The sequence below is a fragment of the Cinclus cinclus genome, chromosome 10 (assembly GCF_963662255.1).
Source record: "Cinclus cinclus chromosome 10, bCinCin1.1, whole genome shotgun sequence".
In the NCBI taxonomy this organism is placed as follows: domain Eukaryota; kingdom Metazoa; phylum Chordata; class Aves; order Passeriformes; family Cinclidae; genus Cinclus; species Cinclus cinclus.
Window position 1 is genome coordinate 12788843 of NC_085055.1, and position 27091 is coordinate 12815933.

The 27091-nt window shown below is 43.1% G+C and overlaps 2 protein-coding genes across 3 annotated transcripts; both read left to right on the forward strand.

Annotated features, from left to right (window-relative positions):
- Window positions 1-4352: 4352 nt before the first annotated feature.
- Window positions 4353-22930, forward strand: MELTF (melanotransferrin). 2 transcript variants are annotated; one of them, XM_062499116.1, is made up of 16 exons: window positions 4353-4398; window positions 6931-7085; window positions 11141-11240; window positions 12624-12806; window positions 13115-13271; window positions 14132-14199; window positions 14896-15083; window positions 15266-15446; window positions 16383-16534; window positions 16795-16891; window positions 17793-17987; window positions 19120-19276; window positions 20479-20546; window positions 20649-20836; window positions 21664-21862; window positions 22860-22930. In XM_062499116.1, the coding sequence occupies exons 1-16, from the start codon at window positions 4353-4355 to the stop codon at window positions 22928-22930; spliced, it is 2205 nt and encodes a 734-aa protein (XP_062355100.1). The 2 variants fall into 2 exon arrangements, with proteins under 2 accessions (XP_062355100.1, XP_062355099.1); XM_062499115.1 differs by lacking the exon at window positions 22860-22930 and having other exon boundaries at window positions 21664-22471.
- Window positions 22931-23989: 1059 nt separating this feature from the next.
- Window positions 23990-26093, forward strand: PIGZ (phosphatidylinositol glycan anchor biosynthesis class Z). The gene is made up of 2 exons (XM_062499488.1): window positions 23990-24107; window positions 24529-26093. Exons 1-2 carry the CDS (start codon window positions 23990-23992, stop codon window positions 26091-26093), a joined length of 1683 nt encoding a protein of 560 aa, XP_062355472.1.
- The last annotated feature ends 998 nt before the right edge of the window (window positions 26094-27091 follow it).

Sequence of the window (27091 nt, forward strand, 5' to 3'; positions counted from 1 at the left end):
TCTGCAGTTCCCATAATGCTTTACATTTGGTGTCTCTCTTAGTTTAAATAATTTGTATTATTGTGTGCTGTTGGTTTGCCATTTTTCAAACATGACAGTGGAATGGCCTGACCAGCTATTAGTTTAGGGTGGGGGTGGGAGGGAATTGCTTGGTAAAATTCCTTAATGTTTAAGGGAAAGTAACTTTCAAAGATTTTTCGAAAAAGCTTTATAGACATTCTTTTAAAATTTCATAACAATTGAAAGAAAAGTTGTATTCAAGGAAGTTGTAAATTATGAGTAACTTTGCACGCTTAATTTTAATAGCATGGTTTGGTCAGGGCAATCAATTTTGGGTTTTATTTTCTGAGTTCAATCCTATTGTCACGGTATCTTTTTTCTTTCCAGGCAGTTAGAAAGAAGCTTTTAAATTTTGAGTTAGCATTTTCATTAAATCCCATTACTACTCCTAAAGGGATATTCATTTTCATAATTTCATACGGATACTCTTATAATCTATTTTTTCATTTTTTGCCAATAAAATTGCTAGGGACAAAGATGTGTAATGTTTTTAATCTTCCTCATGAAACACTATTTATAGTGTGTTACAGAAATTCTTTATAGATAATGGTCATCACACTTTTTGAGCCTAAAGATATGTTTAGGTGCTAGGAAACCTGTATTTTTCAGAGGAATGCCAAATTTCCATTGGCAGAAATTCAGAAAACAGCTGCAGAGATGGTCATTAGGGCAATGAGAGAATGATTCATAGCCTAAAAATGTGTGTGTTCTTAGGGGTCAGATTTTAATGAATATTTTACCCACAATAACTGCCTATTTTGTTATAATAAATATATATATATTAAACTTTCTTTAACTAAACTCTGTAACTATGGGAATTATTTTCTTTACATAGTTGCGCACACATATAAATATATATATATAAAATATATATTTTTCTTTTACCACCTACTCCTAGCTTTTTGTTTTGAATAAAAATTAAAAAAAAAACAAATTAGAATTTACCTTCCTTAATCACGGAAAAATCAAATGGGCTGTGATGGCTGGGCATGAAGTCCAGGGAATATTAGTACAAGAAAAAAATACATGCAAGTTCTCCTCTTTTCTACGCAGTTCCAGGTGTTTGTCTTCCCCTGTCCCCTTTGTAATATGCATGTCTTAACCAAAGGGAGAATTCAGAGTCAACAGTTTATTTTTTTTTTTGGTACATGTTTGTTTCAGATTGCACAGGCATAAGATCTTCCATTTGCAATGCACAAACTTCTGTGCTGAATGTTATGAATACGTTGTACCAAAACCTTCAATAATGAAATTCTTTAATTCGTATTATTTGGTACCTGCCATTGCTTGTTTGAAACTGATTGTTTTTGAGAGGGATGTATTTATGGCAGTCATGGGGCAGTCACACAACCAAATCAGCTTTGGTTTGTAAAGAATTATCAACACTATCCATTCCATTTGTTAGAAAGAGGAGAACAGCTAATAAACTTTATTGTACAATATATTTGTCAAGTGTGTTTTTAATTATGATAGTGGTGGTGTAGCACTGCAGAATAATTGACTGAGACTGTAAACGAAAATCAGGTGTTAGAGAAACACTGGTGGCCACATGGGGGCTACTGAAGTTACTGCATTAAAAGCAGGTTTAAATTTGTGACACAATTATTGCTGATGTTTGGATGCTAATGAGGCTTGTAGGAGGTTAAAGGTGCTGGTGCATGCCCCAGAAGAGTTTCTGGTTTTCAAGATCTGGGAAATCAGGTGTGCTGCCTTTCTGAGAATTCCTGCCCATGAAAGCGCATGGTGTACTGGATTGATGCAGCTTTTCATAAATAATGTCATAAATTTTTAAGATAGCTAGAAGTGTACTGTTGTCTCCATTTTTGAAAGTGACTGAGGTGTCTTGTGAGACATCTTAAAAGAGAAACTCTAAAATAAAATAGAAGGATATGAATCTCTATCAAATCTGAAAACACACCTGGTATCTCAGTACTGTATTCACTTCTTTCTACCTTTTTTTTTTTTAACCCATCAGAAAGAGCCCTGTTCAGATGAGTAGGTCTGTGAGGAATTGCTCTTTCATATGTTGGAGTGTCTCAGTAGCTGTCACTGAACTTTGCCCCCAGGCACTTGTCCTGTAGTAGCCAGGTATCACCAAACACTCCACTCTGACTGAAGTCCACAGCAGTTACCTTGCACAGTCGTCATGGGGGAGTGAAAAAAAGTCTTGGATCAAGAAAACCCAAAGGACTCTGGAGTATTTGCTTTGAATTTTTAGTTTTGTTTGTTTCCAATGTTACCTTTGAGCACTGGCAGAAAAGTTGATTCTGAGAGCCCTGATGCTCCTTGTTGTCTTATCTTGTGTACTTGTCAGGTTTTGCATTACTTAGTGTTTCTCTGGGTCTCATTTTTCCAGCGTCAGGTGTTGAAATATCTTTGATTCTAGGATACACTTTCCTGTAGTATAGCATTATGTTTTACATGTACTTTTCTAAAGGCTTCTAATTTAACAACTAGAGTAATTAGGAAATCCAAATGGCATCGTACTGATGCATTACCACTCTTTCGCTAGTGCAATGAAGGCATCATGGATTTTCTTCTTGCCTGATAACCCAACTATTTACAATTGCTATACACACACATGGTTGTTAAAGTATTTGTTACCCTCTATTATTATTGTAAATGATATTATTTCCTTGTTGGCATTTTTGTTAAATTGTGCTGAAAACTAGGTTTGGAAATTTAATATCTCCTTAAAGCACAGATACTCATACAGTTAAGAATGAAATAAGAAAGTTATCTAAATTCTGACGAACTGTGCTTGTGTGATTGATTGGAGGGGGTTGTGTTTAGAATAGACCTCCTGTACAAAAGGGTGTTCCTCTGCCTTCTAAACCATTCTCATAGAGGATCAGAAGAACCACATGAGACCCCTGGTACCAGATTTGTATCTTAATAATCCTGCCCTTGCAGTCTTAAGTCTTAACTGGTGCTAGGACTGTTGGTCTTCTCATCTGTATATGAATGTAAGCCCTTCTGCAAACATTAGGTAGAGAGGGCTTCAGATGTTAATCTGGCCAGTAGGAAGGGTATACGAAGGATCTGAGCAATCCTTGGGTCCTTGAAAACATTTGGAAATACTTGTGGCACTTGTGGAAATACTCCAGTGGTGACAGGTTATTCTTTAACACTTAAGACAACAAAGGGGCAATTAATTCCAGATGGTCTAGGGAGTAAAGAATCAGAGTTCAGCCATAAGGTTTTGTCTGGAGGGATCGTTCTCAATTTTTTTTAAATTCTAAACTTGAAATAGCAATTAATTGACTCAGCTGTTGTCTTACAGGTGCCAGTCAGGGTTAGAGCTAGCATCCTGCCGAACTGCAGTCAGGTAGCTGATGAGTGCTGGAGGCATCCTGCCACGCTCCCGGCCGTACAGGCTGTTGGGGGATGCACAAAGCTGTGTGGGTCATGCTCTCCCTGGCTCTGAGGACTCAGGAGACACAGCCCTTCTGTTTCTGAGCAGCACTCAAACAAAGTGTTGCAGGCAGCTGCAGTTCGTTGACTAATAAGAAATGAATAAAAGGGCAGCAGCACAAATGAGGGTTGCTGTGTGAAAGTTACACTAAAATTCACAGTACTTTTAACAGCTACTGTCAGCAGTTTTGATTCTTTCTGGGAGAGAATCCTTCCTGAGCCTTCTCTCAGACCTTAAAATAAGTCAAAATGATTCAGCTATTTTATAGCAATTGCTATTAAATTTCAGGAAATGTGCACCTAGCATGTGCTGCACCACATGTAGAGTGTCCAGGCTTTGCTGTTGTAAGAGCCAGGGCTTCTGATGATGGTTTTATTGAATTTGTGACAATGCTGAGAATGTGGCATCAAGTGACTTTCTACTCTGCCAGATAAACTGCTTGCCTTGAATCTCCTTCTGCTTCCTGAGCCCCAGATGTAGGGAATACATAGATCTCAGAGTGAGGATGTGCTTCCACAGCCCTGTCCCACCCCTGCGTGCCCCTGTGCAGGAGTTCATTGAATGAAGTTTGTGGGTGGTGCCAAGGCAGTAGCAACCTCATTGGTGCCTCAGATATTTTGCAATTTCCAGGTCTGATGTTTTTTTCCTAGTGTAGAGGCAGTGTGAAGAGAGACATGCTTTCTTTTCCAGTAGTCACTGTGAGGTGAGCTGTGCCGAGGTAAGCAGGGTGTATTTATATTGTTGGACAAAGTGCATCGGCAATTGAATGCAGCTGATTTTCACCTGAGTCCAGGCTGGAGAGAGCACTCTTGCAGGAGCCTTGATCTCTGTGAGTTCTGAAGGCTGAAAAAAAATCACAGATCCCAAAATTTTCACCATGAAGAGCTCCAGGAATGTTTTCTGTCTTCTCTGCTTTCATGCTGGTAAGTGTCCTCCAAATGCTTTGACTGTGCCTTGGGAACTGTGTGAGAGAGGAAGGAAAGGAAAAAGGAAACTTGAACCACTTCAGAGCCAATTTCATATGGCTGGGAAAATAAAGAGAAGGAAGCAATGGAAAAGCAGTAGAAAAGGCTGTATTGAACACCATGTATGTATCTTGACTCACTGGTGTCAAATGTTGTATTTCCTCAGCACTGAATCAATTTCTGGTTCAGTGGTGTCCATTTTTCGCAGCAATGAGCAGTTCTATGACACTTTGTAAAAATTAAATTAATTGCTTTAATCATTCCTGGTGCTCTGTGCAACATGTTGGCTTTCTCCTGTCACTCACAAATTGTATTGGTGAGTGCTTTTAATTTCACCAGAGGTGTAGGTGCTGTTTCTGAACCACTCTTCAGTTCTTCAGAAAAGAAATGGTCCTAGTTAATTATTTTTCTTTTCTTCCCCTATTGTTTTCTGTTGAAAACCCTTGATACTGTAGTAGTAGCAGCTGTATACATAGGCATTTGATAAGATGTTACACAATGTAGTACCATTACTTTGAGGAGTTATTGGGATATTTGGCAGTGATAGTTATGGGTGTGTTAGGACTCTGAGCATATTTCAAATGTAAGTTGCCAACTTTTGCCATTTCAAGCTTTATATACATCTGATATACAGAAGGGCCAAAATTGAGAATAAACTTGGGTTCAGACATTGATTTTATGTTTTAAGCTGGTTTTCCTTGACAGTGGGAGGAGAGGCTAACTGCAGGCCGTGTCTGATCAAGCACATTTCAGATGGGCTAACTTGTAAGGAAGGAGGCAGGGTATTGCCCAGATGTGATTTTCCTCTAACCAAAATTCAGCAGTTTGGAAACAGACCAATAAAGAATTGGTTTTGATGAGTGAGGAAGAAAACCAACAGATTCATGCTGCTTCAGTACTTTGGCTGAAATATCAAGCTAAATGATCTTTATGTCTCAAATGTATAGCTAATGACTTTTTCATACAGTTCATGCTCTACCCCCTGTGTGTCTATATGTAAAATCAGAATGCTGATGCTGAAAAATGGCACTTAACATACAAACACACTGAGATGCTGACTCCTCAGTTTAATTTCTATTTGCTTATGTTCATAAGAAGAATACCCCAAAATGAAAACCAAGATTTTCTTCCTGTCCCAAGGAATTAATGGTGCAATCTCACCCTGACAGATGAGGTAGTACAAACATTAAGTTTCTGTGAGGTGTATTTTTACTATGACCTGTTGTGCCTTTCTCCCAACCCTCTTGGTTCTCAGAATTCCTGCAACTCAGAGGTGAACAGTTGTTTCTCCCTCTACCAGCATATGCTGTCTTGAAAACTTCCTGTAAGCTTTCCAAGTCTGACTTAGTATTTGTTGACAGCAGTAGAGTTGGCTGTGTCGCAAAGGAACAGCAAGTCAAACCCACTGTTTCTGTATTGGATCTTTTGGCATCAACAGTCTTGTTTAGTCTGCAGCCACTAAGTCAGTAGGTGTGCATGGAGCACTGTCAGGCACTAGTGGAGTCATTTTTAACTTGCGCAGTGAGATGTGGCATCTCTGCTGCATGGCACTGGGGGGGAAGCAGGGGGCCGTTAGAGGTATTAGAAAACCACATGATAAATGGTTTACAACAGACTCCAGCTTAAAAATGGAAATTGTAGACAAGCAGTGGAATGTTGTGTCCCTGCTTACGAAAATGACCGTGCCTGTTTGTCAGCGTAACCCACGCTTGCGTTTCCATTTTACCACACTGTCTGTGCACGATGACAGCTCCCTACAAAAGCAACCAAGTGTTTGTAGCTTTGGCACTTAGGGTCATGTTTTGGGCCACTGAAAGGCACCTTTCTTTGCTAATTAATGGAAATCTCCACTACTCAACTTGAGTCTCTTCATTCATGGCTCTGCCCTCCCCTTTTCCTGACTGTGGTTACGATCTCTTATGAAAGACTGTTTTGAAGGGCCAAGTTTACTTTTTAAATAAGCCTAGTGGCAAGGCTTTTGAGCACTTAAGGTTGCTTTTTTAATTAAGACCAATAAGGGCTGGCACAGGACTCCATATACTATCAAGCAATACTCGAGACAAGGGTTGTCTTTGGACAGTCTCTTTGGTCTTGTAGCATATCATTTTAAATAATAATTACAAGTGCTTTTAACTTGATTAACATGGTGTATTCTGCAAGGTGTTTAAAACAGTCTGGAAGCCCTGATCTATTCCATGGTGCCCGTATTTCTGATGTCAGAAACAAATGCCATTGGATTTCAGTATCTGAGTCTGATCTTGTGGTCAGTCCAAAAAAAACTTCAGTATTCATGTTAATTGGAACGAAAGTGGGAGTTTTCTCTAAGGACTCACAGTGAAGTAAGCCCTGATTTTTTTCTGTTTGAGGGGAGAAGCAGAATGAAAGTTTGTCTTTAAATGGAGCTGTGTAATGTCTCTGTCACTCTAAATGTCTCTGTTACAAAAGCTCTGATGTTTTTTGTAATATTTTCCCTTGGTGTTGTGTTTGCAGCTCTCAGCCTGGAGCGTGTCCGGTGGTGCACGGTGTCTGAACAAGAACTTGCCAAGTGTAATGGCATGAGCAAGGCCTTTAGTGAGGCTGGAATCCTTCCCCCTCTGGAGTGTACAGCAGGGGGGTCAGCTGCTAACTGTACCCAGATGATTAAGGTGAGCTGTGAGTGACACCAATGTCATTAGTTTGATTTCTCCAAGTAACTAATAATAATCTCCTGGCAAGGTGCATAGTTCTGTAGTGAGTGTCTGGCCATCCAGGCAGCTGACCCTCTACTTCCTGACATTCATGGTTCTGACAAATCAAGGCATATCTTTTTTTAAAAAGGCACAGAAGTATACATATGAATTTGAATGTCGGAATGGCCCCATGTCATTTGTTTGGCTGCTCACATATGGCCAGTCATTAGGAACACAGCTAAGGTCTTAAATATTTCCTCCCAAATTGGGAGCTGTGTCAGATTTATTTAGCAGATATTTAAGAAAGGATGGAGCTACAAGATGAAGACAGTAGTTAAATCTGTGTTGCTTGGCCTCTAAGTAGATTGTATTTTGATAAACTCTGGCTCAGACTCCCATTTCAGGGTCCTGTTATGGAAATTGCTTTATAAACACATGAGCTGAGTGTAATCAAATCAAATCTCCCAATACTGAATACAAGAGAGAGGCAAAGCAGCAAGTGGGGTGAGCAAAGGGCAAACCTCTGTATTAATTTAGCTGCCCAGAGTGTGCTCACCTCCCAAAAGGAGCATGCCTCTGGGGAAAGTTTTAAAGACTGTGAATGTGTGAATTGACAAAATGATCTATGCAAAATAATTCCCTCCTTTGGAGGGGATAGGAGGTAAAAAGTGGATGTTGGAAGAAGTGTGGAGGCAGGTAATCATGGTTGTCAGGCAATCACTGGCAGAGTGTGGGGGAAGGGAAGGCTGGCTGTGCTAGTAAAGAATATTCTTTGTAGATATGCCCAAGAATCAGGTTTTTGTGGAGATGCAGCCTGTCAAGGACAAGAGCTGCAGAGCAAGGAACAGAGATCTGAAAGAATAGTTTGAAGGGAGATGAAGTAGATGATTGTGTGACTAGAAAAAACATTTTAAAAAGTGATGTCTTATAATTTTTGTCAGTGAAGCAGAACGATTGTCTGACTCCTAAGACTACCTCATTGCCTCTTGATAAATACTGTTCTTGAGCAAGGGTGTCGAGACTACTGAAGAATGCTCAGAGCAGATACTAGTAGAGATGTGGATCTTTGGGATTAGACAGGACATTCTAATGCCAGATCTTCCCCAAACCACTTGGCTAGTTGCTGCATTGCACAGAGGGACCTGTTACACTCTGCAAAGCAGATTATATAAAGGGCTGATGAGTATCTGCTTCTGAAATACAGAGCTCACAGAATTGCATTTGCAAGCCATTGGAAATAGCAGGCAGGTAGACAGCATGAGTAAGTTGCTTTCTGATAAAATGAATTTTCACTGTAAGGCTTCAGACAATACTTTGTCCTTTAAATCTCTTATTTTTTTGCCCCTTGTGCTAATAATCTACTGAATATTCAAGCAGGCCTACTGTGTGTAGGACTGTGTGGAATCCCTGAGTTGGCATCTGCACTGAACTCTGATCTTTGAAGCCAAGAAGGGAGCAGGACAGTGGCTGAAGAGGCAGATGCTGTTTTGTAAGACTGCATAACTTGGACTTAGACCTGTGAATGTGTTAGAACATGGATAAGGGAAAAAGCCTTTTTGATTGAAGGTGTGTAAAAATTAAGTAATACTTGAATATTTAACCAGGGAACCTGGCAATATTTAATGTGACCAGAGCTGATTTTTCAGCAGGTCATTCTCAAATGTTGTGACACACAGAAATAAACTTCCTCTGAAAATAATGAAGAGAGCATTTCCATCATACGTATACTTACTAAAAAATCGTAGGTGAGTTCCACGCTTCTGTTAAATTTATTGGCAAATGCTTACTGGAAAAAAAAAATGCCCACACTGCTATGTCACATCAGCATTATTTGTGACTTATTTAAAGGAGAGATCTGTGGCCTGAAAGCTAACTCATGTTAAATACAACAGTAGACCTTTTATGTCTTTGAAGCCTCCAGCCGATCCTAGTCCAGCTATCAGGGCCAGAGGCTTCACTGAACTCGGTGATTTTATAAAGAAAGAAAATCTGACCCAGTTGTTTGGGAAATAAAAAGCTTTAATACTAGAAAATAACAAACAGCAAGCAGAACAGTTTGTAGTGAATGAACCAGGAAAGATGGTACAGGGAGACTAGTTCTAAGTACGAGGGCCATGGCAAAAGCAAGCATTAGGGCATGTCAGGGATATTTATAAACTTGGAGGAGGGGAGGAATTAGGGTGGAGTTTAGGGAGGGGGTCCAATAAAGAAGGGTGATCAGGAATATTAAAATTATTACAGCAAAAAGGAACCAATGATAACAAGGGAAGCAGAGAACTTTCTCAAATGGTCAGCATACTGGAACTGGAGGATTCTGGGGGTGATTTTTTACCCACCCCTACTGCAAAGGGTTTTCTCATGGCCTTAAGCCATGATCATACACATTTTTATGGGAGCTAACCCCAGCATGTCTTGTGCTATTTTCACAAAAGCTATTTATCAGAGGCTCTGTGTCTAAACAGAGCTCAAAGGTGCAATTTTTCAGTCAGAAAAGTGCTATTTCCTGTAAAAATATGGCCCTATAACATTTCTCGTGGTTTCTATGGCAGTGTTTTCCATTTTATCTGCTTTACATTTAGTTCACCACCAATTCTAGAACCCCCTTTTTTTTTTTTCCTTGAAGGTAAGAGCCTTCTAACTGTCACCTCCTCTCCTGACAGGTGTCCCTCCTAAACCACAGGTTGTGTTTGATTCCTGCACTGTCCTGTGCTCTGACCCTCACCAGTGGAATATCACATCTGGTTATTCTGAAAGATTGTGTCTGTTCTTTAAGATGCAAATATCTCCCAACCCCAAATCTGCTTCAGGTTCTCTTGGATTTGTTCAGTTCTCATTCATGAGCAGCAACACTCAGGATATCTGTTGTTTCAGCTAATTAATGAATATAATATTTTTTCTCCTTCAAGCCAAACAAGTAAAAGATTTCAAATTACATGGCAGCTTCAAATCTGATTTAGATTTCAACATCAACATATTACCTGTGCTCTCATACAATCCCTCAAAAAATGTTTAAGCTCATTATGTGGTTCAGCCTGTGGGAAGTTGCTGTGGTGTGCTAGGCAGTCTCACCCCTGCCCTGACTACTGCTCTGCAAGCTCCTAAGGGATGGAGAAACGAAATGACCCCTCCAGGGCCAAAACAGAGGTTAAGCAAACTGATAAGAAGCTTGGAATCAGCTTAGAAATGCAAAATGTCACACTACTGATCATTTTCTCAGCAGTATCTTGTCTCTGTGTGAAATGCCCTCTTCTGGCTCCCATAGGTTCAGTACACAGTGGGAGCTGGTTCTGCAGCCAGGGGTGTGTACAGCAGTTCTCCTGGCCTTGCTGCTGGGGGAATCCCTATCCTGTGCTATCCAGAGCAATCCTGCAGCTGTAGCAGGATCCCAGCAAGTGTGGTGTTACAGTCAGCAGAAAATATGTGGTGGTGTTGGACCCCTTCCCCAAGGCAGATGCCTCAGATTTGTATTCTTCCAATTTGAACAATCTTTTTAGATACTTCCCTCCTTCTCATTGCCACCTGCTCCCCCACTCACAAAATGCATGTCTGGCCTTACTGAGCTACAAGCCAGCAAGCTCTAAGGGTGCTTTGGAGTGTGCTTTGGCATTTGTAGCCCCAAAAGATATTACTTTGAACTATCTGTGTATGATCTAAAAATGTGTCTAGTTTATTTAAATCTTTAAGGTTTGGAGCGCTAGCTATAGAGGTGAAAGAAATTTCAAATTGCTGGGCTTTAAGATCCTGCAGAGAGCTGCAGCATCCATTTCTAAGGTTCCTTTGAATTATTAAGACTAGAGAAACCATCATTGTGCAGGGCTGGTTTCTGCATTGCTTCTGCAGGAAGGCAGTTTTGAAGGTCCAAAATCCCTCTTGGTAAGAGTTGTTCAGAAATTCGTGTGCCCTTAAAATGACTGGAAAAAAGAAAATACAAATGCATATTAATTAAGGGCCTCTTCTAAATGCATGGGTACTCTGGTTGTTGATAACTACTGATAATTAAGCTTTAACGCGTGTCCCTTGTGTCTGCACAGGATGACTTGGCAGATGCAGTGACCCTGGATGGCCGTTTGATTTTCCAGGCTGGAAGGGAGCATGGTCTGAAACCTGTGGTTGGGGAAGTATATAATCAAGGTATATTCTGACTAAATACCTTTTAGATTAAGAAAAAGCTTGTATTTACTGTTTGCATTTTATTTTGAGTCTTCTTGAAGACTCTAAACAGTGGGTAGTGGTCAGGTTCCCTCTTGGTTTCTCCTGCCTGTAACAGACTGGGGAAACAGGAGACACAGGGCCGTGGCCAAATCTGTCCTGAAGCATTTGGGTCAGAGAAGCTTGTTGGGTTTTTTTTTTTGTTTGTTTGTTTTGTTTTGTTTGTTTTGCTTTGTTTTGTTTTGGGTTTTTTTGTCTCTCTGCTTTGTGTTTTCTATTCCATACTTTTAAAATTAATGAATTGTTAAGCATCAATCACTGGGTTTATATCTCAGTCCTATATGTTAGAATAATTAGATTTTATTTTTGCTAATGTATGATTACCTGCTGGAAGAAAGGAAGTACTAGATTCTGCTTCTTGTCTGGGTGACCTTAAGCTTTGAGTTCCTTTCAAGGCAGAGACAATAATTCAGTGGTGACTTGTCATCCTGACTAAGGGGTCAGTATCAACACATTTGTGTAGTTCAGAGCTGGATGATGCACCCCCCTAACTTTAAGATGTAAAGGAAGGGAGAGCTCTGGAAGCTGTTAGCTGGCAGTGCTGTCCCATCACTCTGTTGTGAGATGGAGCTGGATTTGTTTTGTAGCTGAGTCTTAGTGTTACCTGGCCAAAGGCATCCTCAGAAGTGGCTGTTGGGGTCAGTCCATAAGCTCTTGGGTCATCTGCAGCAGCCCCTCACCCCATTAAACACATCACAACTCTGGTGAGGGACTTGTACTTTGGCTTCTCAAAACCAAATGGGCCTCAGGATCCAGAGGCTGACTATGTCCATTATTCAGACTATGAGCTCAAATCAGAGAAAAGTGGAAGAAATTAAATTATTTCTGATCTAAATACAGTCAGATTGAATGATCTTATGATCACTTCAAACCCTCAGCTCTTGACTCTGAGTTATATTAAACTGTAAAACAAAGAATGAAATCAGCTGTGATGTTCCAGAGACATCAGTTGACTCTGCTGTAACAAAATTAAGATCACTGGGGAGTAAATTCTATTGGTTTAAATTCAATCCAAATATATTTACAGTCATAGAAAACTTCTTCCTTAAAGGAACCTCACTTTCAAAGCAGAGTGACTTCCAAAGTTAGAGCAGATTGCCTGTGGACTAATTGTGTCTGTTAATTGTCTAAGACAATTCACACTGAAAAAACTACAGATTCACAGTCAGCAGGTTCTCAGCAAGGATGTGAACACAGTGACTTCCTTATGGGTGGGCCAGGCACAAGAGCCCAAAAATCAGTGCATGTCACTGTAATGCTGCTTTGGGGCTACTTAGGTTGCTTCTCTTTCTTCCTGTGCTGCAGAGATTGGAACTTCCTATTATGCTGTGGCTGTGGTAAAGAGGAGCTCCAACATCACCATCAACAGCCTGAAGGGTGTGCGCTCCTGTCACACCGGCATCAACAGGACCGCAGGCTGGGATGTGCCCGTGGGTTACCTCACTGCCACGGGGCACCTGGCAGCAATGGGATGTGACCTTCCAGCAGGCAAGAGTTACAGGGCAAAGATCTCTTCAGCAATGCTCTCCCAATGGTCTTGGGACCTCTGTGTGTGTGTATAGAAATGTGTGACTCAGCTGCTGTTTTGTTCTTTGACTTTGATGCTGCTTGTATGATCCTAAAGTAGGTCTGATGAAGACTGCAGGGTTTTGGTTTTTTTAAACTTGGAAATTATCTTTTAAGAAGAAAATAACTTGTGCCTCTGGGTCTTTTTAGAGATGTGTGTGGATGTGTTAAAATGAAATTGATCTTGTTTATTCATTGCTAAAAATACCTCATTCTAATTTTACATTTAGCTGTAAGTGACTATTTCAATGCAAGTTGCGTTCCTGGAGCAAATGGTGTGAACTATCCCAAATCCCTCTGTCAGCTCTGCAAAGGGGACTCAGAAGGACAGAACAAATGTGAACGAAATTCCCAAGAGCAATACTATGACTACAGTGGTGCTTTCAGGTAAAAATCGTGTCTGTCAATTTTTTATTGCTGTACCCTTTCCGTAGTCATCATGTTCAGGCCTCTCTGACAGTAAACTGAAGCTACAGAGCTTCTCGCTGATCTTGTTAGAAAACCTATAGTTTTGTTAGGATAGCCATGGTTTTAACCTTACTGATCAAAAGTAATTCTAAACCCACTATTTCTGGTATTCATACCTGAGTATTAAAACCAAATGGATATTTAGCACATATACTGAGCAGGGAAAGCCCACTGCTATTTGCTTTGGCCAGCAGCTGTTGACACAATCTGAGTGTTTCAGCAAGCTTTACTGACTTATCTTTACCAGTAAAACCTGATGATCTTTGGAGCCTGAGAGCTGAAGTGGTGCCCTACTTGGCCATTTCAGTTATCCCACCTCAGTTGCTCTGAATCATCGAGTTGCTCTGCCCTCCATTTTTGCACACCAGTCTTTATTTTCCTCCTTCCTGTCTGTGTGCTGTGTTGCAGCTCCCAGGCCCCGAGTCATAGCATTAACAAGGGCACAATTTGCTTATGAGAAACATTTGCTCCTCCCTGCGTATTCCCCAAAGTATTGTGTGACTGCCTTAGACACAGAACTGTCCTGGATGAAGAAGGTCATGGTGTTTGTCCCAGGCAGCACTGAACATGTTGTTCATATTCACCAAATGACAATGATAGTTTACTTCATGCTCTAACAGCCACTAGTCTCTGCCTTGAGCAAAACTCTCAGCAAAAGGAAATAGGTCAGTGTTTGTGGCTGATGGAATGGAGCACAGAGCCCTTGGGCTGTCAGCCGGTGGTGGCCAGAGCACAGGGCTTTTGTAATGCATCTTTGTGGTTGGATTTTTATTTATTAGGTGTTTGGCTGAAAATGCTGGACAGGTTGCTTTTGTGAAGCACAGCACAGTGCCTGAATATACAGATGGTGAGTAATTCTGAAGTTTGTTGAATAATGGCCGCAAGGTCTGAAATATAGTGTTTGCAATGACAGTATAATATCAAATCTTTGATGTATTTTGTATTGAGGAATTGGCAAAAAAGTGCTGTAATAGTGAAAACAGATGTAACCTCTGAGGTGTGCCACAGGAGGTAGAGATTTTTTTGAATGCTTGATAGTTTCAGTATAAGGTGAAAGGTAGAATCTTAAGCTGCTTCTGGAAAGAGACCTTCAACAGCAGAAAACTCTTTTTATATATACCTGAGCTGTTACATTGCTCCAGCCTGCCAAGGGATTTAGTGGAGACTAGGACTGAGTTAACCTTCCCTTCCTGGCACTATGTAAAAACTACCTTGAGCATAATATTGTTTTAATATCATGGATCTGTGTGACCCAGGGGAAAAAAAAAAACCCAAAGAAGTGCTGTACGTGATCATAAACTCTAAAGGGATGCTCTTGATACTGCTGCAGACCCCAGTACAGCGCAGTGCAGTCTCACAAATATTACAGGACTGAAGGACCACAAAGATGCACAGGGTATGCTGTGCAGTCAGGAATAGTTCAGAGATGCTCTGGAGATGTGTTCTGCTCCACATGTGCAAGTGAGGCTTAAAGCAATCTTGGAGCCAGGAGCATCAGCCCCACGTGATGTCTGTTCCTTAAGCACATCCTGTCTGATTTCAGGGAGAAGCCTTTCTTCCTGGGCCCAGCGGCTGCGCTCCCAGGACTTCCAGCTGCTGTGTCGTGATGGCAGAAGAGCTGATGTGACAGAGTGGAGAAGCTGCCACCTGGCCCGAGTCCCTGCCCGGGCCGTGGTTGTGCGGCCTGACACAGACGGGACAATTCTCTTCCAGCTCCTAAACCAGGGACAAGTAGGAGGCTGTTTCTTCATTGCCCCTTTGTGTTTTAGGGGGGTTTCCCCCGCTCTCTAACCAAACTGAAAGCAGGATATCTGAGCACCTTTGGCTCTGCAGGGTTTGAAGGGGTATGGAATGTCACACATCCCAGATAGAGCAATGTGTGACAGGTGCTTCTTTGTTCTTTAACATTACAGCAAAGATTTAATGGGTTGGGTGCCAAGTTTCAGATGTTTGATTCTGCAGTCTACGGTGCCCAAAATCTTCTGTTCCGAGATGCCACCACAGAGCTTGTTGCAATCACAGCTCAGAATTACCAGGCATGGCTGGGTGATGAGTATCTTCGTGCCATGCAAGCCCTGAACTGCAACCCCAACAGTAAGTTGTGTGTAGATTCAACTTTATAAGCAAGAAAAAAGGTAGCTAATAACACAGATCATCTTGATTCTGCTTTATTTTCTTCTCATTCTTGGAGTGTTACAGCAAGGTGCCAGTCTGATCTTTGAGCATGGGCAAAGGTCACTTTTCAACCTAGAAACAATACGGCATTGCAGAACATTTCCCTGTGCAAATTGGCCAACTTTGTTATAAGATGCAGGCATTTTCTACCCTTTCTTGGTGTATGAAAGGCATTAATATGGTAAGCTGCTACTACTGCCTGGTACTTAATTTCTTACCTGCTGACAAGGGGAGATAATGTGCTGCTGCACAAATCCCCAGATAGCCTATAAAAATGGATGAATGGATTCCTAGCAGAGGATTTCTTCCCTAAGCTGAAGGAAACCCCCAGCTGATCTTTATTGAAGCACTATGGCCTTTCCCACTATCAGAAGAAAGTAGAAATTACTTGATATGCATTCTGGAAAGTCAGAAACACAAGTTGCAATAATCTTTGCCTTAAGAAGCTTAAAAATCCTTGCAACTGAGCCTCCCAGATGTGATCTGTGCTGTGGCAAAGCCCCTCACCTTCCTGATCTGTCTCTTCTGGGCATTGCTCTGTGACTGTCAGATGTGAGGAAGCTTGTGTTCAGGGTGGCTTTTTGCTGTACTCAACTAACATATTATAGCTGGGTTTAATGGTCAGTAATTGTAGGAACTGTTGTTCCTTTGCTAGGGGGAGGTTTGTGGACATAACTGCTTACCAGGGAGCACCCTGGTTCCTGGTCAGGTGTAAGTCTGAGCTGGAAGGATGGGGAGCAACACAGAAACAAATATTTTCAGTATCATCTATGGGACACATGTTAGAGTGGGCAGTGTGAATCCTTGCTGTCTATTGCAAAGTGAATGTAGCATTTGCTTTTCAATTTTGTGCAGCAGTACCAGAAAGCCTGAACTGGTGTGTTGTATCCACTGAGGAGATTTGGAAATGTGGTGAAATGGCCGTTGCCTTTAGAAAAAAGAATTTGAAGCCAGCAATTCAGTGTATTTCAGCTGAGACAAAGGAAAAGTGCATGGAGCTGATCCAGGTAGGCTGCTACAATCCTTGTGCTATACACCAGATGAACAGAAGCTGCTCTCTGCTGGTGGGTGGGGTTAGATATGCGCATTCACTTTGACAAGTAGGAACACTGGATTTCAAGGAGATGATTCTTTAGCAGTGTGATGCTCTTTTGCTGTAAGCCTCGCCCTTCAAAGTGCCACAGGTGTGACCATAAAGGTGTTGTCATTGTAACAGGGAAAGTAGGTGCTGGGTTTTTTCACAGATATCCTATATTTTATTTTTCAGAAAAAGGAAAGTGATGCTGTAGTTCTGGGTGGAGCTGATATTTACACAGCTGGGAAGACATATGGCCTTGTACCAGCTGCTGGAGAAAGTTACTCTGGTAAGAAGATCCAGAAACACAAATATTGACTTTAAAAGCACAGTCCTTTGCTCCTAGCTCAACTGGGAAAGTTGTTTTCAAAGGAAATACGAATTATTACCCTCACATCATGGATAGGGGAGGATATGAGATGAGCTTCTACAGTAAGGCTACTTTCATCTGTCCTGTTGCAGCACCAGGTTGACTCTGGCAATTTTGAGTCTTTTACCTCTTCATTTGTTTTTTGAATCTATTATCTCTTAATTTGTTTTTTTATTCCTTTACCTCTTCATTTGTTTTTTGAACTCTGAAAAAAAAATATTTTCAGTGGAAAAACTTAGTATTCACCAAGGCAAAGTATTTTTAAGAGAAGAAAAAATACAGAAATTGCACAGTAAATTCTAGTTAGAAGCAAATTCTTCCTGTCAATGTGGCTGCTTCAGAATCACTGATTCGAAGAGGGCTTGTGTCCATAGTGTCATTAAGTATAAATTTGCCACCAAACTCAGAAGTTTTAATGCAGGTCTGAAGTTTTCACATAAAAATAACTTCTTGAAGAGATTTGTGGAGTTACTTATGCCCCAAACATTGTTTTTCAGAGGGATGTATTTATAAGAGCTGGTGGGAACAAGAGCACTTTCACCATCTTGTCTGTAGAAAATTCATCTCAGGCATGTAGCAGTACCAGCTTACAGACCAGAGGTGAATGCAGCACTGTGAGGCAGTAGAAGTACAGAGTAATTCCATGTACCTCCATGCTGCCTGACTAGCAGATTGTTGGTGCAATTGAAGTTGCCACTGTATAAGTGTAATGGATCTATGCATAGATGATCACTGAGCTGTGGGAATGCTTAAGAGAAGCTCTAATGTGTTTTGGTGGGTTTTTTTTTTTTGTTTGTTTGTTTGTTTGTTTTTTTACAAGCTAATGACAGCAGAAATGCATACTATGCTGTGGTGTTAGTGAAACGAAATCTGTCCAACGCATTCACCATCAGTGACCTGAGAGGGAAGAAGTCCTGCCACACAGGACTGGGGAGAAATGCTGGATGGAATATTCCCATTGGCATATTGATTAAGAGGGGGATTATTAAGAACAGAGACTGTAATATTCCTCAAGGTAAGACAACAGTATTACATATCAAAAAGATAGTCTAGTGATAAACTTTAATTAGGGAAGTGTTTTTGATATTTCATAGCTCTTTATTAATAATATCTGTTTGTGAAGGGATACTGTGTTTTTAATATAATGATTTTAAATTTTAAGTTTGCCACCAGTGTGGTCTAATGGAGGGGTCTGAGAATGTTATAGCTAACATTAAAGTATTCCTTTCCTTTATCACAAAATAATTGGCTAATTTAGGTTAGAAGGGACAGTTTGAGGTCATCTATTCCAAGCAACTACTTAAAGGTCTGGTAGTTATATTGCTCAGGGCTGTGTCCAGGCAGATTCTGAGTAACTCCTAGGGCAGAGATTACACAGAACCTCTCTGGACCCTGTCCCACTACGTGACCATCCTTGGTACAAAGGATTTCTTTTCCTCTATCTAATCAGAGTTTTCCTTCTCATAACTTTGCTCTGTTGCTTCTCATCCTTTTGCCCTGCATCCCTGAAAAGGATCTGGCTCTGTCTTCCTGAAAAACCCACTATGTAGATTAGGATAACAATACACTGTTAGCTGTCTTGTCTCCAGGCTGACCAAATCCAGCTCTCAGCCTGGTAAGTGCAAGTAGTGCTTCAGCCCTCTGAGCATCCTACTGTCCTTCCACTGTATTAGCTCTAGACTGTCCATGTCCTTTTAACACTGGGAGCTCAGAGCTTGCCGTAGATGTCAGAGGAGAACCTTCAGTTCCCTGACTGTTCCCTCAGCATACACCATTATCCTGGGCACTGATGATGCATCCCTGTGCCCCTGTCCAGGATTTTATTCCATTTATTTTCAAACAGCATTAGGTAATTAAGCAATGTAGCACAATAAGAAACAGATCTGTGACCATAGAACTCCACATTCCAATTTTGCTTGCCTGTTTCTTATCTATCACCTAGGAAGCTCTTTGGTTTGATTACATAGCTGAATGTGCTCTAAAAATATTTCAGAAGTTCTAGTTTGTGAATTCCAGTAAGGTAGCTGTAACTCATATTTCTAGTGTTCTGCTGAAACCTGCATTGGTTATAACTTCATGATATATCTGCCTTTTTTTGTGAAGAGCCCACACTTTTCACTCCTTATATTGTTTTTGTCTTTCCCCAGCTGTGAGTGAGTTTTTCTCTGCCAGCTGTGCGCCCTCAGCTGAGCAGAAAAATTACCCAGCAAAGCTCTGTCAGCTGTGTATTGGAGATGAGAGTGGAAACAACAAATGCAGTGCAAGTAGCCAAGAACGTTATTACAGCTACAGTGGAGCCTTCAGGTAACTGATACCTACGGTTGTGATTCAGTGTGTCAGCCTGCCAAAATGCAAGGAGCACCTTGTTTCCATCCCAGTCAGCAGACAGAGTTTATTGTTGCTGCAGCAGGTGCCATAAATGAGGTGGGATGTGTGTCCCCAGATGTCCTCACCAGTGCAGGCATGGCATAAGGCATTACACTGGCTCACCACACAGCCTTTGCCAGCTTCCTTGCAGACAGCCAGGTGGCCAACAGCCCAACCCATATGTCTGTGCACAGAGCACCCACCTTGTGAGGACCAGATAGATTGTTGTTGGCCTCCAGTCTTGCTTTAATCTATTGGGACAGGGGGTCACCACTCTGGATGGACAGGTCATCCATAGGGAGCTCTAGCAGGGAAGCAGGCACACAGTAGCCAGGATCTGGCTGCTGCAAGTCCCTGCAGAGAGTGACAGGCTCGTGATAGGGAGCCTGCAGTCTTCACTACTCTGATTCATTGGTGGCTAGGTGAAGGTAGATTTCTGTACGGCATGAACAGCTATGGCCAATATTCAATTACCAAATCTTCTTCAAAACAAAGTATGTTAAAAATAGAGGGGGGGAAATAATATAAAATGGAACAAATATTTTGTGCAACAGTGTACATGTACAGATGGGGCCATACCCAATGACTGTGAAACTCTTAGATATGGAAGGAGCACTTCCTTTTCCTGACCTTCACCTTGGAAGGTAATGGTGCATGTAGCTGGCAGAAAGCCACCTTTTTCTTTCAGGGGAGGAGACTTCAACAGCAGCTGCCTGGTAAATAATGAAGTGTTAGATTGAACAACTACTTTTTGCAAATCTATTTAGTAGAGTCCAGCTGCTCTGCTGGGTACATGCCTTGCAGGCAAACTCCAGATCCTCTGCTGTACTTCATGGATTAACAGAGCCAGCTCCCAGTCACCAGATGAATGAGCAACAAATGCTGTTACAGGCTGTGTGAGCCTTGCTCATAATTCTAAGATTGTGCATGTGATAATAGTGCCCATAAAGTCAAACTTTGTATGGGGGTCCCTTTTTGTTTTTAATAGAGAAGGTGCTTAATTCATTGAGAGATATGGGAAGTTTTAAGTATTTAGAAGGGTAGAATTTGGGTGAAAAAATGGAAGATTGTAGTCTTCTACAAGGTAGGGGTAGATAGATCCTTTGAATTGCAACATTTATATCTTCGACTTCTTTTAGGTGCCTGGTGGAGGATTCTGGGGATGTGGCCTTTGTGAAGCACTCAACAGTGTTTGAGAACACAGATGGTACTTAATTTTACATGTCTCTTTATTATCATTAAATTATTTTTTCTTGCTCTAAAGCATTCATTGCTTGACAATGACCAGTTTCTTTTTTTTTTTTTTCAGGTAAAAACACTGCTAGTTGGGCCCAAAAGTTGAATTCCAGTGATTTCCAGTTACTGTGTCCAAATGGTGCCCGTGCTGAAGTCACCCAGTTTGCCAATTGTCACCTGGCTCAGGTGCCAGCTCAGGCTGTTATGGTTCATCCAGATGTTAATGTTTTTGCTCTATACGGACTACTGGACAGAGCCCAGGTATTAATAATCCATTTATTTTTGGGGGGAGTTACATATAGTCTTGCACAGTCTAAAGATAAAGACAATGGGACCATGCTGCCATATCCTGCCTCATGGCACTGGCAGCATGTGCACAGTGCACAGCCCTGTTGGGAGTGTGACAGAGAAGGTACAGTACAACCCATGTAACTCACCCAGTAAAACCACCCTGCCGCACAAGGGATTTCAACTTTTTGCCCAGCCACTGATTGCAGGAGTAATTTCCCTGCAGCTGAAGGTGTTTTCCCACGGCTTTCCCCCATTTTTGCATTACTTTGAGGTGTACAAGAAACAGAGTACATACTAACACATTCTGGAATATTCCTTGGAACGCAATAGGACTTTGCTGGGTTTGTTTATGCTGCAGCCAGGTACACGGTAAGCCATGCAGGCAGAGTGTGCCTGGCTTCCACAGCGAGGTCCTTCTTCTCCACTCTGAAGCTAATTAGTTCTAAATCAAGACTGAGCAATATCTCCATGCTAGGCTTCAGTCATGTCTGTAACTCCTGGGCAGCCAAACCCTATATTGCATAACAATATTGAGGCAGGAGAATTTTTAAAAAACTAAAGCTCTTTTTTCAGATAGTAGCTAAAACCACAAAATCACAAATGCTGTTCTTGTAATTGCCAGTGGCAGAATTCTGTATGTGATCTACTGGAGCGTCTGAAAGCAAATGCGTGAGAGAGATTCTGCAATTGTGTATGAATTTTTCATCTACAAAATGGTTCCTGTCATCTTTCGTGTTGTATGACAGGAACATGGCACTTCATCTTGCAAAATGCTGAGAATTTTTCATTACTTTCAGGTCTACTTTGGAAATAACAGCAATGGAAATGGATTCAAAATGTTTGATTCTTCAGCTTTTCAGGGAAAAGACCTGATTTTTAAGGATTCTACTCTTGAGATTGTGCCAGTGGAAGAGAGGAGAACATACACAGACTGGCTGGGGAGTGAATATATTGAGTCCCTTGAAGGGATGCAAACACCCCAGTGTTCTGGGGCAGGTAATAAGATAACACAGTATTCACTCATGGCTACTGTCATTCCCTTGCTTGTTTTATATCAGATACAAGGCTTGGACTAGCACAGTCCAAGTGGGAACTTCCAGGCCACCTCTGCCCTGCTACCTTCTCTTCAGAAAAGCTGCTGTCTGGATAACATGCTGTGCTACCATGTGAATGCCTCTTCCTGCCTCTTTGCAGGGCAAGTGCCAACAGCATCTGCTCATCAGGGAGTGGGATAGGGCTAGAAGCTGCCCCTGTCTGTGTGGATGAGGTGGAATTTGGGGCAGAAACCAGCAATACAGTATCAATGTGGTTTACAACATCAGTCTAACACTGGAGCATCTCTGCCATTGTTGCTGATATTGAACCACCCAGGATTCCCAAAAACTGTTAGATGGATACTGGGTTTCTGATCTGTAGAAGAATTTCTTGGAAGGCAAAACTCCCATCTAGTGAATTCTTTCTCTAGTGGCCTCCTGGCTGGTTATGTTCAGACCCACTTCCCTGCTTTACCCATCCTACCCTGTTTCTCCTGAGCTCCACTGCCACAAAACATAAGTGTACAGAGAATGGACAGGCTGTGAACAGAAACCAGTTCAGCTTCAGCAATGGACAAAGTCTTCTACCTTCCAGCAGAAGAAAGTAGGGGGAATTTCTAAAGTCACTGGATGAAAAAGAAGCTCAGTGAGACTGGAAGGGGGACTACCCTTTGACAGAGAAAAGAACAAAGCCAAACATGAACATCCACTGAGCTTATTGACTTTGCACACCCAGTGCTCTCGTGGCTGGCCAGAGATGTCCTGTAGTCTTCAGCTCCATGCAGCCTTCATCAAGGACCTCGCAACTGTCCTCATTCCACATGGGACAATCCTGAGTGCCTTGTGCATTAAACTTGTATTTGCTGTAGGTGAAACAAAGTACTTCACTAAAGTACTTTTACATTAGAAATTAGCCATTTCTACTGGCTGTAGCATTCAGGTTTTATTTTTATCCATAGCTGCACTAACCACAAATATTGCTGTGCTGCTGGTAGGCACTGTCCTCCTGACTGCAGAGACCACCTCATGATCCTGGGATGAACAAACATTTAGTGTAATAAAAATCCTGTAAAGCCAGATAGTAGTCATGTAAATAAGTGAAAATAGGAAATAAACATGAGAAGTAAACAGCCTGGTAGCTAAACTACTGCTTTTCTGGGCCATGAACATTTGCCTTTTCCTTTCACTGCCCACTGTTCTGTTGCTCCCAGTTACTCGGGCTGGAGTGGGACACAGAGGGATCCCAGTCCCAGCTGTGCCTTCTGGGGTGAGTGTGAGCGTGCCTGCTGTGGTGGAGCAGTGACGCTGTGCCCAGCACTCAAACCCATGACTACTGGCAAGCTGTGCCCAGCTGCGGCCCCCGCTGTGCTGCTTCTCCTTGTGCTTTTGGTCAATTATGAAACAGGAGCTGGCAGGGGGCCAGGAAGGCCAGCAGCATTCTCTCTGGCCTGTATCAGGAGCGGTGTGGCCAGCAGGATCAGGGCAGTGACTGTGCCTGGCATTTGGCACTGGTGAGGCCGTATTTTGAGTGCTGTGTCCAGTTCTGGGCCCCTCAGTTCAGGAAGGACATTGAAATGCTGGGATGTACCTAGAGAAGGGTCTGGAGCACAGGTCCCATGAGGAGCAGCTGAGGGGGCTGGGGGTGTTTATCCTGGAGGAGGCTCCAGGGGGACCTTATCCTGCTCTACAGCTCCCTGACAGGAGGGCCCTTCTCCCAGGCCGTGACAGGACCAGAGAACATGCTGATAGAAGTCACACTCTCTAACTGCGCCAGGGGACTTCAGGAGGGAGATCAGGAGGAATTCACAGAAGGGGTCATTAGACATTGGAATGGATTGCCCGGGAGGTGTCGGAATCACCGTCCCCGGAGGTATTTAAGGCAAGACTGGCCATGGTGTGGCTGGCACGGTGGTGTCGGGCCGTGCTCTGGGCCCGGTGATCCCGCAGCCGCTCCAGCCTCACGGATCCCCGCAATCCACGAACTTCAGCCGGCGGGGGGCGCTGCGCATGCGCGCCGGGCTCCCGCTGCGGCGCCCGGTCCGTGCGCCGAGCGCCCCCTGGTGGTGCGGCGTGAGGGGCCGGGGCCGCCATGGTGGAGCGGGCGCTGTGGGCGCTGCTGGCGGCGCTGCGGGCGGGCTGGTGCCTCCTGCCGCAGAGCGGGTACCTGCACCCCGACGAGTTCTTCCAGGCACCCGAGGTCATGGCAGGTAAGGCGTGCGCCCGGGACGGGGTGGCCCCGCGCGTGCTCGAGGGGACGCGAAGCGGCGCGACCACGGGCACCGTGTCCCATATCGCCGGCCAGGCGGGCGTTCCCGAGGGATCCCGCTCTGTCACACGGCGAGTCCCGCAAGCCGGGCAGGAGAGGATCCGCAGGGCTGGCCGGGTGTGTGGGTTCCTGCTCTGTGCAGTCCAGAGCGAGTGACGCCTCGAACCGCATTACAGTGACAGGCTTCCCGATGCTTTGTGAAAATGAATGGTGGGCTCCTAAAAATGTCAAGGTCGACATCAGTTTCAAAAGTTTAGGAGCTGCTCTGTATTGTGATACCTCTTATACCAAGTAGTATCCCTAATGCTGAATTACTGAATAAAATATATTATCTCTGTATGTATTTTTCTCTTCCTTTCTAGGAGATATTTTAAACCTTCAGGTCTATTATCCATGGGAGTTCCTTTCCAGCTCTCCTTGCAGAACAGTTGTTTTCCCATTAATGACATCAGGAGTTACATACTGGCTGATCAAATCTTTGCAGCAGTTGGACATATGTTCAAGTTGCATCAACAGCTACACTCTCCTTGTATCTCCTCGCCTGCTCTTTACAATCTTTTCTTTCATACTCGACTATAGTGTTTATCGATTGGCCCCTTTCTGGGAAGCAGATCCATGGAAAGCACTGGTACTTCTTGCTGGATCATATGTCACACTGGTGTTTTATACAAGAACGTTTACCAACACACTCGAAGGACTTCTCTTTGCTCTTCTCATGGTACTGGTTTCTTCGAGGAAGTCCAGTGGGAGCTCAGCAGAGCCTACAAGCAGCAGTTCTCTCATAGGTGTCATAACAACTGCTGGGTTTTTCAACAGGCCAACCTTTCTGGCATTTGCTCTAATGCCCCTGCTTTACTGGGCCAGTTTAATTGTTGACTCTCAAAAGAGCGTTAAAACTCTCATAAAGCACTTTTGGAAGTTTATCCTATGTGCATGTTTTACTGCTTTTGTTTTCATAACTGCTGACACCTTCTATTTTACCTCTGTAAGCTTAGACAACCTCTACAGCACTAACAAAAGCAGCCTAACTAATATAATAGTTCAATTACATGACAAAATAGTAGTAACCCCCTTCAATTTTCTCAGCTATAATCTTAATCCTCATAATCTTGCACTGCATGGAAGTCACCCACGAGTCACACATTTTACAGTCAATGGAGTAATGTTGTTTGGGATCTTACATCTTCTGGCCATCGGTGCTGGCTTTAAAATGCTAAAGAAATATGTCTGTCAGTTAATGCTGGTCAGGTGGTGTTACTGTGGGCCACCTGGGCTGTTGGTGCATCCCAAGGGCAGTCCAACATTGCTGCTGTTTTATTTTGTTCCTCTGGCATTTCTCTCCCTGTTCAGTCACCAGGAGCCTCGGTTTCTCATCCCTCTCATCCTGCCATTGGTGCTGTTCAGTGCATCACCAAACAGAGCTGTGAAATGGAAACTCCTCATTGTTCTGTTCAACCTTCTGGGGGCACTTCTGTTTGGGTGCTTACACCAGGGAGGGCTCATTCCTTGTTTGTTTCACTTGGAGCAGCTCATCCATTCTCCAGCATCCTCAAGCCATCGGCAGCACTACACTCTGCTCTTTGCACACACCTACATGCCTCCAAGGTCTCTGCTCAATATCAAGAAGACAGATGTGCATGTGGAAGTCATTGACATGGCTGGGGCTGGAGAAGAAACCCTCTGCCACACAGTAGAGCAGCGAGCAAGCAATTTTACCTGCAGTGACTGTCATATCTTTATTATAATCCCTGGTACAGTCAGAGCCACAATTACAAAATGTGGTGTCTCATTCAAGAACGAGACTTTGATATTTCCTCACTTATCAATGGAAGACCCACCACAAATACCTGTCCTATCCAGTGGAAATTGGAAGAGTCAGTTAGGACTTTACATCCTTGAGCTAAACAGAGATCATCAGAGCCTTTAGATTTTAGGAGAACAAAGTTAGTCTTTTACTTCATTGGGGTGCTGTCTGATGGTGGTGTGAGACCTTCCTCTTTCATACACCCCCCTTTCAGTACCAGCAGTGGCACTGGGAGGTCTCCCATGTCACTTTATTTCCATTCCTCGCACTCTTAGGGTAGCCAGTTCTGGATAGAACTTGCTTAAAATTTTACTTACTCAGCCCTGTGGTGTTTCATATTAACTTTTGTAATTCTTCTGATGAGAGACGGTGAAATCAGAGCCCACCAAAACTGTGATTGAAGCTTAGCTTTTTCCATGTGAGATTTATTTTTGAAAGCTCTTACAGTCTCTGACAGCATTTGGGGACTGTGGGGTGTTTACTGATAATGTGAATTAATTTAAATGCTGGAGAGAGGTTACAGGGTTAGACAAAAGCTGGTCTGACTCAGTAATCTTTTATGTTCTTAAAAATTCATTAGACCAGACTGCAGTCACAGTACTGTACCACTGCCTTGGGTGGGTCCGTCTTGAAAAATCCCCATTGATCCGGTGGAATCTGATTTAGAACATGGAGGATGCTTCAGCCTAAGTCCTTGTGCTAAATCCTAAAATCCAAGCCTTGCCTGTTTAGCCTTCCTCGCCACAGTTCCATTCTCGTGAACGTGCTGCCCGCCTACCGCCCCGGGCAGCCCGGGAGAGCAGCGCTGGGATGGCGTTAAGCGTGCGTGGTGCTCCGCGGCTGCAGCTCGGGCACTCCTTCCCTTGCGCGCTCCTGCCGCTCGTCTCGCAGCTGTCGCTGCTCTGTCACGACTCTCGCTATGGCAGAGCGCATGGCAGGTCCTGCGGGAGCTGGATCGAAGAGCTGCACAGACAGAAAGCAGTAACCGGGAGGGATTTAATCCTTCGTGGATCGGCAGCGTCTCTGAACGGGCTCAGCACAGGGTCAGAGATCCCCCCGTTCTGCTGCTGTGAAGGGAAGGCAGCTCCGAGGGAGGAGCTGCATCCCCTGCACCCCCTCCC